The sequence below is a fragment of the Schizophyllum commune genome, assembly GCF_000143185.2.
Source record: "Schizophyllum commune H4-8 unplaced genomic scaffold SCHCOscaffold_7, whole genome shotgun sequence".
NCBI lineage: Eukaryota > Fungi > Basidiomycota > Agaricomycetes > Agaricales > Schizophyllaceae > Schizophyllum > Schizophyllum commune.
Genome location: NW_026089544.1, coordinates 1,791,517 through 1,804,208, shown reverse-complemented (window position 1 = coordinate 1,804,208; position 12,692 = coordinate 1,791,517). Strand labels below are relative to the sequence as shown.

The 12,692-nt window shown below is 58.4% G+C and overlaps 5 protein-coding genes across 5 annotated transcripts; 2 read left to right on the top strand and 3 right to left on the bottom strand.

Moving 5' to 3' along the window:
- Window positions 1-7: 7 nt before the first annotated feature.
- SCHCODRAFT_02702376 (uncharacterized protein) lies at window positions 8-2,442 on the bottom strand (the record flags this gene model as incomplete). The annotated part of the gene is made up of 3 exons (XM_050346956.1): window positions 8-1,768; window positions 1,828-2,109; window positions 2,173-2,442. 3 exons carry the CDS (start codon window positions 2,440-2,442, stop codon window positions 8-10), a joined length of 2,313 nt encoding a protein of 770 aa, XP_050199720.1.
- A 1,025-nt stretch (window positions 2,443-3,467) lies between these two features.
- Window positions 3,468-3,671, bottom strand: SCHCODRAFT_02629665 (uncharacterized protein; the record flags this gene model as incomplete). The annotated part of the gene is made up of 1 exon (XM_050345542.1): window positions 3,468-3,671. A coding segment is annotated over one exon (204 nt), but the record flags the coding sequence as incomplete, so codon positions are not given.
- A 1,725-nt stretch (window positions 3,672-5,396) lies between these two features.
- Window positions 5,397-7,389, top strand: SCHCODRAFT_02506431 (uncharacterized protein; the record flags this gene model as incomplete). Its single annotated transcript, XM_003030834.2, has 3 exons — window positions 5,397-5,671; window positions 5,721-6,678; window positions 6,739-7,389. The coding sequence occupies 3 exons, from the start codon at window positions 5,397-5,399 to the stop codon at window positions 7,387-7,389; spliced, it is 1,884 nt and encodes a 627-aa protein (XP_003030880.1).
- A 1,536-nt stretch (window positions 7,390-8,925) lies between these two features.
- SCHCODRAFT_02668946 (uncharacterized protein) lies at window positions 8,926-11,885 on the top strand (the record flags this gene model as incomplete). The annotated part of the gene is made up of 7 exons (XM_003030835.1): window positions 8,926-8,964; window positions 9,002-9,088; window positions 9,142-9,317; window positions 9,949-10,192; window positions 10,291-10,575; window positions 10,634-11,699; window positions 11,737-11,885. 7 exons carry the CDS (start codon window positions 8,926-8,928, stop codon window positions 11,883-11,885), a joined length of 2,046 nt encoding a protein of 681 aa, XP_003030881.1.
- A 434-nt stretch (window positions 11,886-12,319) lies between these two features.
- Window positions 12,320-12,680, bottom strand: SCHCODRAFT_02629655 (uncharacterized protein; the record flags this gene model as incomplete). Its single annotated transcript, XM_050345541.1, has 1 exon — window positions 12,320-12,680. A coding segment is annotated over exon 1 (294 nt), but the record flags the coding sequence as incomplete, so codon positions are not given.
- Window positions 12,681-12,692: the final 12 nt, after the last annotated feature.

The following is a 12,692-nucleotide window of genomic DNA, read 5'->3' as shown; positions in this document are numbered from 1 at the left end:
GGGCATCTCAGTCCTGACCCTGACTGTGAAGTCTACTTAAATCCTCGCTCCCATCGTCTGCTCTCCCCGAACTGGCGAATACATCCAGATCGCGCTCGATTATGCCATCACCTTCGCGGAAATAGGTGTTCTTGTCATTGGCAGGGATCCTCTTCTCTACCAATGGGGCAGCGGCGTCGGATATGGTCAGATACCTCTCGCTGCAAGCCCCCGCAGCATCCGCGCTCGTAAAGTGCTTGGGAAAGAAGTCGTCGGCTGGATCGAGTCCGTAGTTATGAACACCTACAGCGGCTTCCGAATCCTGATTATCAGCAGGCGCGTTGAAAGTGACAGAGAATGATGCTGCAGGTCCATTTGTTTGCCCGGAACCCACGGGACTGCTGTCTGCAACGCAGTGGGCGCTTTTCTGAGCAGGCTGGCCGCCGATGCTCTCGTAGCCTAGTACGTGGCCGGGAACTACAAGACCATCGCCGGTCTTGCTTGGGTCGCTATCGCTGGTTGCAGCCACGAGCATGCTGCCTCGCCCCCCATCGTCCTGAACATTCTGGGCGTGCCCCGTAGGCGTGGCCAGCCGCTTGAGATGTTCCCAATTACAGCAAAATTTTCTCTGCCCGTCGCGCCACCGACATCCCTGAGCGTACGCTTGCAAGGATATCGCCGTGCAACTATATGAGTCCCTCCCGCCCCCCAGCGGCTTATACGAATGGTGATCCGTCGCATCTTTGGCGTCGTTGTACGCTGTCCAGTAGCGCCTGCGTGCCGAGCCCGGCATATAGCGGCTGTCGCACAGAAGGAGACACACGCGTGCCATATGGTCCAGCTGGGCCCAGACGATCGGGTGCAGCTCGAGCTCGGGCGAGGAGAGGTCGAGCAGCTCGCAGGCGCTCCGCAGGCACGCGCGGTCGGGGAGCGGGTCCGCCTCGCCGCACGCGCGCACCCACAGCGCGAGGCAGAGGACGGCGCGCAGAGGCGGTGAGGTGATGTGGGCCCGGTGAACGTGCAGGTGTTGCCAGAGCTGGGCGTAAAACTGGTGGACCATTTCCTCGGTGTACACCGACGCGGACGCGTTGAGGAGGACGCGCGCGAAGCGCTCGATGCTTGGGGCGTGCTCGGTAGCCAGGGACAAGGGCGGCGGGCGCTTGTCGACAAGTACGCGGAGGCAGGTGAGGGCGCCGTCCATGATACACAGCGCAGAGGACGGCGAGAGGTGCGCGGATGCGGCCTGGACAGTGATGCTCGCGGCGCTGGTGTTGAGCGAGGACTGGACGAGCCACGTCAGCGTCTCCGTCATCAGCGTGGTGTTCGTGTGCCGCCGCACGTCGTACAGCTCGAGGGACTCCATGCGCGACGTCTTGTTCGTGAAGGGCGGGTCGCAGGGCTTGAAGTAGATGCGCGGGCAGTGGCACGTCTGATAGATTACCCTGAAGGACAAGTACACCGTCTGCTTCACACCCTGGGCGAAGAACGCGATGTAGTCCGACATCGGCGTCTTGTAGGCGCAGTGGGCGATGAAAATGGGGAGGGTGATGGTGATGGCGTAGAGGATCAGAGCGGTCGCGGTGAGGCCGAGGGTGATGCCGAAGATTGCTGTATTCGTAGGCGCGACGTAGACTACGAGGCCGCCGAGGAAGAGTAACAATGCAATGGTCAATAGACCGGGCAGAAGATGTACAATGGCGGGCACCTTCCAGCGCTCGAGGCTTCGGAAGCGGTAGTGGCGGAGATGGGCACGGTCGCGCGGCGATCCCTTGTGTAGTGAATGGTAGTGCTGTAAATGGGCGAGGTGAGTGATGAGTTTTTATCGAAGGAATATGGCAATACTCATACTTGAAGCCATTGCTTTGCCAGCACTGCCATCAGGGCGGTCAGAAGCGATAGTGTGAGGCTGACGAGCCAGAGCGCATTCACCCAAATATCGGTCGGCTGATGCGTCTCCGAGTCGAAAGACAGTGAAGACACAGGGACCTTGCTCGATTCACCAGAGTCGGCCGCACGTTGCATGAGCACGAGCTCGTAGACGAGGGACGCCGTGATTTGCGCATAGTCCGGGCTCAGCGCCTGCGAGCTCTGCGCGACGAACGTCGTCACGACAGCGGAAAAGAGACCGGCCTGTGCGCAGCGCAGCGTGTCAGCAATATAGCGGACTGGCGACGGACGAAGCACCCTACGCACAAATACGAGCAGCACGTCCAGCGTGCTGTTGAAACTCCTGATCATTTGCGCATCGATGACATGTGCCTCGTCGTTGTACACGCGCCATACGCGTGCGGTGGCGCTGAGTTCCTCGCCATACGCGTCTGGGGGATACTTTTGCTCGTAGTCAACGTCGCCGGTGAAGGTCGCGTCGAGGGGCTGGCGGAAGGCGATGCCAGATGCCTTGCGCGAAGCTGCCACGTGTGGGTGCCCTGTCCTAGCATCGGGACAGCTGGATGGCGCAAACATCCTCGCTCCATCGTGCTGAGCTGGTTCTGCGCCTGCGTCGCATGTAGGTGACTGGGTATCATGGGTCGCAGGCCACCTTGTACGCGAGGGAGCAGAAAGGCCGTGGGGATAAGAGTCATGTTTCGCTGGCTTCTGCGTTTCGAAGGGCGGTGACACGGTCGATGGCGACGCGAGAGGTTGTACAGGGTTGGAAGTGCTACGCCGATCCATCGTTGGCTTGCGCTCTGATGACTTCGACAAGCAGCCATTACTGGTAGCAGCGATCCCCTTTTCCACCATGTCCAAGGAGAATTGACGGCGGGAGGCATGATGGGGTCCGGCGCTGGCAGACATGATGCAGGGAGGGCTATCAGTAAGTGAATTACAAGGGTCGCGCAGACCAGCCTGGGGGGGGGAGGAAGCGCAGACGGCGCAACCTGACACTGAGTCGAGTAAATATCTCCGGAACACTACCGCGCGACTGACATGTGTGATGAAGGAGGACTCTTGCAGCCGCCACGCCCTCGACAGTCTACTGGAAAGCGGAGGTCTGGTAAAGAATAAGCGCCCGGCATCCATCTTCATTCAGGGTAGACTAGCGGGATGGACCTGTGCGATGTTTCCCAAGGGAAAGTTAGTTCTGTCAAAGCAAACTGGTTGCTGGACAGTCGTCTTCATTGATTGAGAGGTACTTCCGCCTAGAGCAATCAGTGCGAGTCGAGTTATGGCCCGTCCTGAGTCACGGCTCTCCGCTCATCTATCTGTGTACAACCTTCAAGGCCTTTCCATTATATTTCCATCCCATTCTCTTGCCAAGGCTTGCCATTGATATTCCGATATCCGTCCCCCTTACATCGTTCTCCGATGCGCACGTCTCATGTCAACCCACTATGCTCTTCCTTGTTGAACTTCAGCACAATTTTACGCATTTTGAGTGCTTCTTCAGCTGATCTCTATTAAGCAGAAATGGTATTACACCGCGTCTGCATCGCGTAAAGTCGGCTTTTACTGCACGCTCAGAGTACGGAAGAAAATGTGACTTTGACCTAAGTGGCGCTCGCCAGCGCGAGCCCTGCACGGGACCCATACAGTTGCGCATGACGCGCAGGCTGAAAGGAGAAGGGCACGCGGGTTCTCCGAGTCAGAGCCAGAAAGGTATAGTCCAAGCGTTGTCCAATGGTGAGGTTTAGAGGTTTTGTCAAAGCGGATCGCCCATTCAGTAAAAGTCCCTTCTTCCTTATAGAAGGGATTGCATTCATGAGATGTATATGTCTATCGATGAGATTGATTAGATCTGCGCGGAGAAGGTTGAGGAGAGTTAGACATGGAACAGAGCATGGGCGATAGAAAGCGAGGGACAAGGTCGATTGTAGGATACCTATTCATCAGCAAGCTTGGATCGACATGAAGAGCCGTTAGGATTCCAGCAAACTCAGTCGAGTGTTGAGAAGGTGCGCCCGGTCCACAGTAGACAGCACGTGTTTGTGCACGGGAAGGAGACGGCAGTGGCACTGACAGAAAATCGTAAGCCAAACGTCGGATTTGCTGCCTCGCAGTAGAACATTATGTTGAAGTTGAACATCGGGTTCGCTGGGCAAGGGGCAAAGGAGCGCGTGACCGCGGGAGCAAAGAAGCGATCAGTGTCGATCGTTGATCGCGTTCAGCCCGCCGATCACTCTGCTCTTCACCTTCCACCTCGTCAAGACGCGCTTTCGTCTTTTCTCCCTTTGACCTCTGCATGGCTCGCCAGCATCTCAGAGTCTGGCTCGCTCCGGCGCTTGAGAACGCGTCGAATACAGCATGGACACGAACTCATCGCCCCACGCCGCATTTCTGGTCATACAGAGCAGGTAGAACATTCGTGGTCTACCTGCCACCTCGTCGCTTCGCCACTGACTTTTACCACGTCAATTTTACTCTTACACTTTGCCCACCTTTTCTGAGACCCTCGCCTACCTCTTCAGCGGATGGAAGACTGAAGAAAATCAGGTACTTTTCCGTGGCGCCCTCCCCTGTCAATGACGCACATACATTTCGATGGCGCTTTGACGGAGAAAGCGGACTCTACCCCAGCAAAAAGAAGTAGGGGACTGGCAGCCGACGAAGGGAATCAAGATCGTCAGCGAGCGAAGATGATTGACACCGAGAGGAGGAGCTTGACGTCGATGTGCGTCGTGCGCAGCCTGCTGGTACGCCACCCACGAGGTCACCCGCATACGCCATCCCCCACGACGCAACTTCCATGATGCCTATCGATCTGCCAACCGTGCGCCTGCGCGTTTGGGAGCCGTTCCCCCCCGTCGGGTATGCGCGTCTGCGCGCGTGAGGTGGGTCTTTACTTGGGTCCTCCCTCGGGTTCGCCTACGTCCCCTCGCGAGCTGTGCGTGTTCTCGACTGCATCAACGCCTCTCTTGCCTCACGGGTAACAGCTTGATACGGACCACCGCGCGCGGCACGACCTTTCATTGACCTGTCATCGCGCGCGGCCAGGCGGCGAGACCCCGCGCGGGGCTGGGCCAATGCTCGGCGTCGGACGACACGCTTCGGATGCGGCCGATATCACGGTATGTTGGGTATCGTCTGACCATCGTCCGCCGCGTTATACGCCAGCGAATCCCCTCGAAGCATGTGTGTTTTACCAGCCTCGATGGGTTTGCACGACCGACCCTGCCTGGACATTTGTCTCATCTGTATAGCCTCGCTGTCTTTCCTTGGCCTTTGTACTTCTTGCTGGACCGTACTTCCTTTGCCTCTGTTTCTGGTTCGAGTAATGATAGAAAGTACAGGACCAAGTTCTACGGTTGTACGGAAATGGCTATGTTCAGTAAGACACTCAATGGCACTGGTTCCGCGAGAAACATGAAGGGTGGGATGGAATTGAAATGGGCCGCACGTTGATGCCGGCCGGCACCGGCGCGGATATGATTGGTTAGGGGGATGGCATGTGACAAGAGACCCGCTTGCTGCTTACTATCATGTCCACGACGGATCCCTCCTCGTCGTCGTCAACTGCCATGTCCACCCAGCCGATATCGTTCTCAAAGGACCACAGCTCGTCGGCGTCCCAGGACTACCCGATGGGCTCTGCCTCCATCGGCTCATACAACGGCTCGAACGGCTCCTTCAACCCCGCCTCGTATGCGCGCCACTACCTGGGCTCCCCGCTGAGCTGGCAGCCCGCCTCCTCTTTTGGTGGCCGCATATTCGCAAGTGGTAGCCCGACGGCGCAGCTCTTGGTCTCCTCTTTCGAGTGCGTCGCCCCTTAGGCCCCATCGCAACCCATCTGACCCCCTTCTCAGAGCCCGCAATGGGAAGATGCCCTCATCAGTAGAGAGCGACCGGGAGTCGCTCATGAATGCTCTCAATGTCTTTGACCGTGACTCCGAGCTGTGCCGCAACTACACCTGCTGTGGCCTGCACCTCACCGACCTGCACGCCCTCTTGGAGCACTTCGAGGAGGTGCACATAATCGCGAACGCCGCTGCCGCCCCGCACATCAGCGTCCCTTTCAACCCCCAGCCGGGCCCACAACAGCAACAGCAGCAGCCGTCGTACTTCCCGCAGTCGCAGCAGCAGCAACAGCAACAGGCGTACCCCACCCCCTTTGACCCAGACGACATGGACCTCGATTCAACCCCCGCCCCTAGCGAGTCGAGCTCCCCGCGGTCGGGCTCCGGCGGCTCGACGCCCCCGGATACGCCTGTCTCCACGCCCCTCGATCCCTACGGCCAGTACTCGTACTCGAACCCGTACTCGTCACCCCCGTCCCCCGCGCCTTTCACGGGCAAGATGCATACCAGCTTCTACGGCTTCCCCACCGCGCCCGCGTCCGGGACCCAGGCGCACGACGGCATGCGCACGAACGACACGGCCGCAGGCGCATCGTGCGTGCCGCCCGCGCTGCTCTTCAGCGCCAACCCGCCCGCCGCGGCGCCGGCGTCGAATGCGGAGCAGACGCCCGCATCGGCACCCTCGACGCCCACCGTCTCCGCTTCCGCCGCGGCGCCCCCGCCCCCGACCGTCCCGCGGCCGGTGGTCCGTGCGAGCGCCCAGGCACCCCCGCCGGGTGGGGAGGCGTCGACGAGTTCCGTCAAGGCGAACAGCGTTGCGAACGTGCTGAGCACGATCTCGTCGAAACCTTTCAAGTGCCCGAAGCCGAATTGCAACAAGAGCTACAAGCAGGCGAACGGGCTGAAGTACCACATGACGCACGGGAGCTGCAACTTCGCGCCCGCGAAGGAGGTGGAGCATGTCAAGGTGAGTCGAGGCGGGTCAGGGAAGGATGAGACCCGAGGGGAATGCTGATATGCCATTCAGGATCTCCTGCTCGAGCGGCGCAAACAGCAGCAGGCGCAGCAGGGCGGGAACGCGAACATGCAACTGTCGACGTCGCCCTCGTTGGAGGGCCTCACGGAGGACGACCTGCTCTCCCTGTCTCGCGAGGCGGAGAAGCGGTTGAGACCGTTCGCGTGCGGCGTCGGCGACTGCCAGCGGCGGTACAAGAACATGAACGGGCTCCGGTACCACTACCAGCACTCCGGCGACCACGGCGCGATCGGCCTGCGCATGCTAGCGAGCGGCGTGCACGACTGCCTCTCACAAAACGGCTCGGGTCGGCGCAGTGCGCACGCGAGCGCGGCGTCGACGCGGGCAGGCACGCCATCCGCGGCGTCGACGACCTCGACGTCCACGATCCACGTGCAGACGTCGGGCGGCATGCAGAGCCCGAGTGGCATGCAGTCACCGAGTGGCATGCAATCGCCGGGTGGTATGCAGTCGCCGAGCGGGCTGTCCCAGGGCGCGAATGGGATGGTCGCGACGCAGGTGTTCTCGCCGCAGCACACGCCGAACTCGTCCGCGTTCTCGCAGACGTTTGCGAATGCGCCGTACCTGGGGTACAATGCGCAGGCGCAGAGTCAGCCTATGTATGCCCAGCAGCAGCCGCAGCAGTGGACGATGCAGCAGTAGGCGACGATGCACTGAGCGACGACGCGGCAGTGAGCCGACGAGCAGTGATGGGCTAGCGCGCGGGCCTCGAATTTGGTGCGGGGCCCGTGATCTGCTGGGACCATCGTGAATGTGCTCGTCGGGCTCGTCGGATAGATGCCTCCGTCCTTGTCGGTCGTCGCCGGCTGTTGCTGCCTACCGGTTCCTGCTCTTGTAATGTTCTCCCTTGGATGGCGCTCCTCGCCCCCCCCTTTCGGCGGTCCCCCAACCGCACACGGACGCTCGCGCGCTTACCGCTGTGCGTGTACAAAAAGTATTCACCCAACATCTACCTATGTGATACACGGCTTCCTGTTCTCGGACACGAACACCGTGCACCCGTGTACCCTCGTACTTGTACACCGTGTTTGTAAAAACGCGAACAACCCCGTGCCTGTAAAAAGTACCGTATATTATCGTTCTTATCGCCTAATTTCCGGCCGCTTGGTGCCTTCCCATTCATATTTACTCTACATACCCTCCTCCTCGCTCCTCTGCTCGCTTTCTCTTTGATTCCTTACTCTGCCGGTACCGGTTTCACTCATCGATCCCACTCTCGCCCGACTCTACTCCGTCCTCTACTCGCGTTTCCTGACCCCCGCCACTCAACCCCCGTTGTTTGCCATACACACCATCACTGTTGTTGTGTTTGTCCTTCCCTGTGCTTTTCCTCGCACCTTTCCCGTGCTTTTCCCCGTACCTTCCCGTGCTGTGACCTGCACTTTACCGTGCCCTGATTTGCACACTTACCCTCACTCACCACCACCCCTTACCCGCTGTCCGACGTTTGTGCGGCGCGGCTGTAGACATAGATGTGCTTTTATCCAGTCCCGTGTGTTAGCGTGCTTTGGTTCGTCTGGATTCTTGCGCTCTGATTTGTTTGGAGTGCGCTTGCCCCTTGCTCGAGGTGCTTGAGCCACCATCCGCTCGGGCTGCGCGCGCTACTATCCGTATGTCTTCAGCCTCATCTGTCTGTTGATTCGTAGGTATATATTATAGCTCACTGCAGTCTCAATGAGTACGTTGATTGTTGTTGTTCAGGAGATCGGTTTTGGCTTGGAGAGAGCGAGGAACAGACCACGAGTTCAACGCTGTCTAACACTTCCTGGGCCCCCGTACTCACCCCTGACCATAGCGACGTGGGCACCCATTCCTCCCAGCTTCGTGAGTGTTCGAGGGGCTACTCGCAGGCAGTAGAGCTTCGCAAGAGTCAAACCACGGCGCGCCACATCGCACGTGATGATCCTCTTTCTCGAACATACCTTGACGTCAATCCGCCTCTTCCTCTCCTCGACGATCTCCAACGACTCTCCGATGGCGTCAAGGTCGCTGAGGGTGTTGGTGCATCGGGCGGGTATGTCAGTGCGCCAACGGGTATGTCGCTGCGTCAACGCTGACCTCATGTCCATATCTTCAGACATATAAGCCGGACGTCGCGGCGGTGAGTATCATCGCATTCGCTAATCGCCAGAACAACCCTCACTTCCCTATTTCCCCCTTCGATTTTTCTACCTTACCATGGAGGCTGACGGCAAGCAGTTCAAGAAGGCGTCTCAGGTGAGTAGTTGTGAGGGAGAAAGACAGACCGACGCAGACGCTGACGCGCTCGTCGCAGGAGGTCAACCGCCCGACCGTGACCGACCACAATATCCATGAGGATTTCATCCGCAACCCGCCTAACGTGAGTGGTATGCAGTCGCATAAGTAGGCACGATGGCTGACGCCTTCGTGCAGAACGAGCCCATCGAGTTCACCCACACCAAGACGCGTGGCCTGAAGGAGGGCGCGAAGGAGCCTGAGCCGTATGAGCCGGGTGTGACGGGCCACGAAGGCATTGGGCGACCGAAGCACGCCGATGTGGAGGGCGAGGCGGTGCAGGAGGGGTCGATCCACCCGCGGAACCCCGGCTCGTGAAGGCGGGCATCTCATATCAAGAGGAGAGGATGAAGACACCAAGTCATTGCACATCGTAATTCATTGTAGCAGCAGCAAATATTTATGCGTTCCTCGAACCTGATTGAATGTTTGGGGACAACGAGCGATGGGCCGGTGAAGATCGCAATTGGCGCATCAATACGGCTGGACTTAAATGCTTGTCGAGGAACGGACGGAATGCCGTACAAGATGCACGATAGGAGAGCGTACCTGGTACGTCGAAATTGCGATCAGGTAGAGAAAGCTGACTCTGGCAGACAGACGTTTCGATACGGTTTTGGGCGGCCCCTCGCAGGGCAGCTTCCACGACCGACTCTGAAGTGGAAGATGGACGAGGCTCTCATGGTCGCAGTGTTCGCTATGGCCATCATCGGAGAGAGCGCGGGGGATGCGAGAGGGGGGGAGACAGATACGGGAGGAGAGAGCGCTATGTTGACTCCAACTACCAGAAGGTCGCGTGATCAGGCAGTGCTCGAGCAGTACACAATGCGGCGAGCATGGCTGTAGTGTCTTTCACTCTCTACCACATCTTTCCGAAACAGCAATGATTTCCGAAAACTCTCTGCCCGGTCCCTCAGGCTCAGTATCAGTACTGCCTATCACAAGGGATACAAACGTTCAGGCATCTCCATCCAATCTCGGGCTGCAATCCAAGGAGAATGGCAAAGGAATACCGACTGTTGCACCCAACACTTTCAAAGGATATCATGAACATCTCCCGACGTACGCCTCGCTTGACATCGACTACGAGCAGAAATACGCGCCAGATGCCCCAGGCGAAGAGCTCGGCGCGCAGGCACGTGTATGGAGCGTCTACAACGACGAAGCACGGATCGCGGATGCGGAGAAGGTGAGACGGCTCAATGGCACACTGGACGTTCTTTTGGTTTTCGTGAGTGAACCAGTCCCCGCCATCGTCGCCGGGCTCCTGATCTGTCGTCTACGCAGGCCGGCCTTTTCTCGTCCGTGGTCACTACCTTCGTCGCGCAAAGCTCACAGAAGCTCGATTCGGACTACTTCAAGATCACAGCCTCCCTCTTGGACGAGCTCACGCGGCTGCAGCGCGCGGCTGCGATAGGTGCCAGCGTCGAAGACATACCAGTCTCCCCCTTATCCAGCACCTCGGAGACGCAGACGCGTACGGATGTGTGGGTAAATGGCCTGTGGCTGGTCAGCCTTACCTTCTCCCTGCTGACTGCCCTGATCTCGGTTCTTGCGAAGCAATGGATCCAGGTCAGCGCGTCCTATGCATCCCGCCCGCTTGCCATTGACCACCACGAACCACTCACAGCACTACGGCTTGTTGAGAAATGGAGCTCCCCGTGAGCGCGCCTATGTCCGACAGTACCGTCTCTGGGGCTTCGAGCGCTGGAAGATACCCATCATCGTCGACTTCCTGCCGGTATTGCTTAATATAGCCCTCCTACTTTTCTTCGCAGGTCTCGCTGTTTACATCGCACCGCTGAACACACCCATAGCGTCCGTTATTATCGGCCTCTCCGCGACTGCCTTTCTCGCATATGCCTTTACAACTGTCTTGCCCATTTTCGTGTCTCATTGCGCGTACAAGACGCCGGTGACTGACTACATCATCGTCCTTGCCCATCTAACGCACGAGTATCTGATTCTGTTCCTGCTCCGACCAGCGGCCTTCCTCTGCGATAGCCTCTGGACACTGGTCGTTCAAAATCGCCCTCACCGACGACTACCTCGCATGCCATGGGCTGCGTATCACTATGATCCTAGCTCAATGACCTCGCGCGAGCAATCCGACATTGAAGAACGGGAGGACTTCATCGTTGTCGAGGCGCTCCATTGGCTTTGCACATCCTCCGCCAACACATCAGCTGCGAGCGTATCGGCCCAGTCCGCATCTGCCCTTCCCACAAACTCCTCGTCTCTTCGCAGCTCGCGCTGGATCGCCTGCCGGACGGCCGAGCGCGAGCTCTCCGCCCTGGGCCGGAGATGTTACATGGCCCAATCGCCCGCCGTCGCCTTGGCCAACATCGACGCCATCGAGCGCCTCACTCGGACGGTCGTGCACTTCCCGTACGAGCTTGCGCGCATTTCGGGCGTTTGGAGCACCTCGCTCTGGACACACCTGTACGACGCGCGCGATCGAATCACATCGCCAACGGCATCCGCCCTTCTACGCATCGCCCTCCTCGAGCGGGCCTGCTCGCCCGACAACCGCCCATCCACTCTCCAAAGTGCGCAATTTGCGGCGGACTCCACTTTCTTTGCGAAGGAGGGCTTGCGACTGCACCCCACGGTATGGCGCCAGCTAGATCGCGTGCTTCAACGGGGCATCCACGACGATGAAGATCCAGCCTGGCACGCCAGGTGGCGCGAATACTGTGCGCCATGGACAGCAGATCCATATGAGAACACCAGTATCACCCTCAGCGAATATGAGCGCGCATGTGGGTATGATGATGGACCACGGCTCTTGCTCGACATGGACGAACTACAAGTCTTGCTGGGGAAGCGACTCGAATCGCGCATGGGTCAATCCCACTACCTTCCAACCCGCCCTCCAGTAAACTAAGGGAGAACTTCCGGTTCTGAATTTGCGAGAAACACAGACCAAGTTGACGCCATCGATGGCTTGGTATTCTGCAAGCCTGGTGCGCGGTGTCAGAGCCTCGAGGAGAATGGAGCAGGTATTAAAAAAGTGGCAAGGCATCGTATCAAGCAGGGAATATGATGACAATGTAATGGCGCGATGACTTGTCAGTCAGTATTGTGTCCCGCTTACGGACGATTGTGCCTAGGGAGACTGGTGTTTTGTCGTGTACCGACTGTACTTGCGATGTACATGTAGATGGATGAGCTATGTTTTCTCTTTTGTGATTCGCACTCATGTAGTACCGAGCTTTTGAAATGGTTTCGATACTGCAATAGAATACCTCGTAGAGGACGCAAGAAGAGGGAACCACTTAATGCCATTTAATGGACGGGAGCAAACAGTCGGCACAGGACCCCGGAATATACGCACATAGGCCGTCCAGCGGTGCGGATAAATCGTGGGGCTTCCGGCCGGTAGGCCGGTCCAAAAAACGGTCAAATTGGGGGCCTGAGAGCTTAGAGGCCGGTCCAAAAACGCGGGTATACACAGGGGAGACAGGGAGGCCGTTCCGAAAAAGTGGATATCTGGCGGTCGATTCGAACCGCCGACCTACCCTCATACCAGACGCACGCGATACCGGTAAGCTAAGTGACCACTTTGTTACAGCGGGCAGTAGCACCCTAGATAACCTCCCTGTGCCCATTGGCACCTTCTACCACTGGCAGGCTCGATATTTCGAAGGACAGCGGTGCGTGGTAGCACCTCGAATGGGTATGGGAGG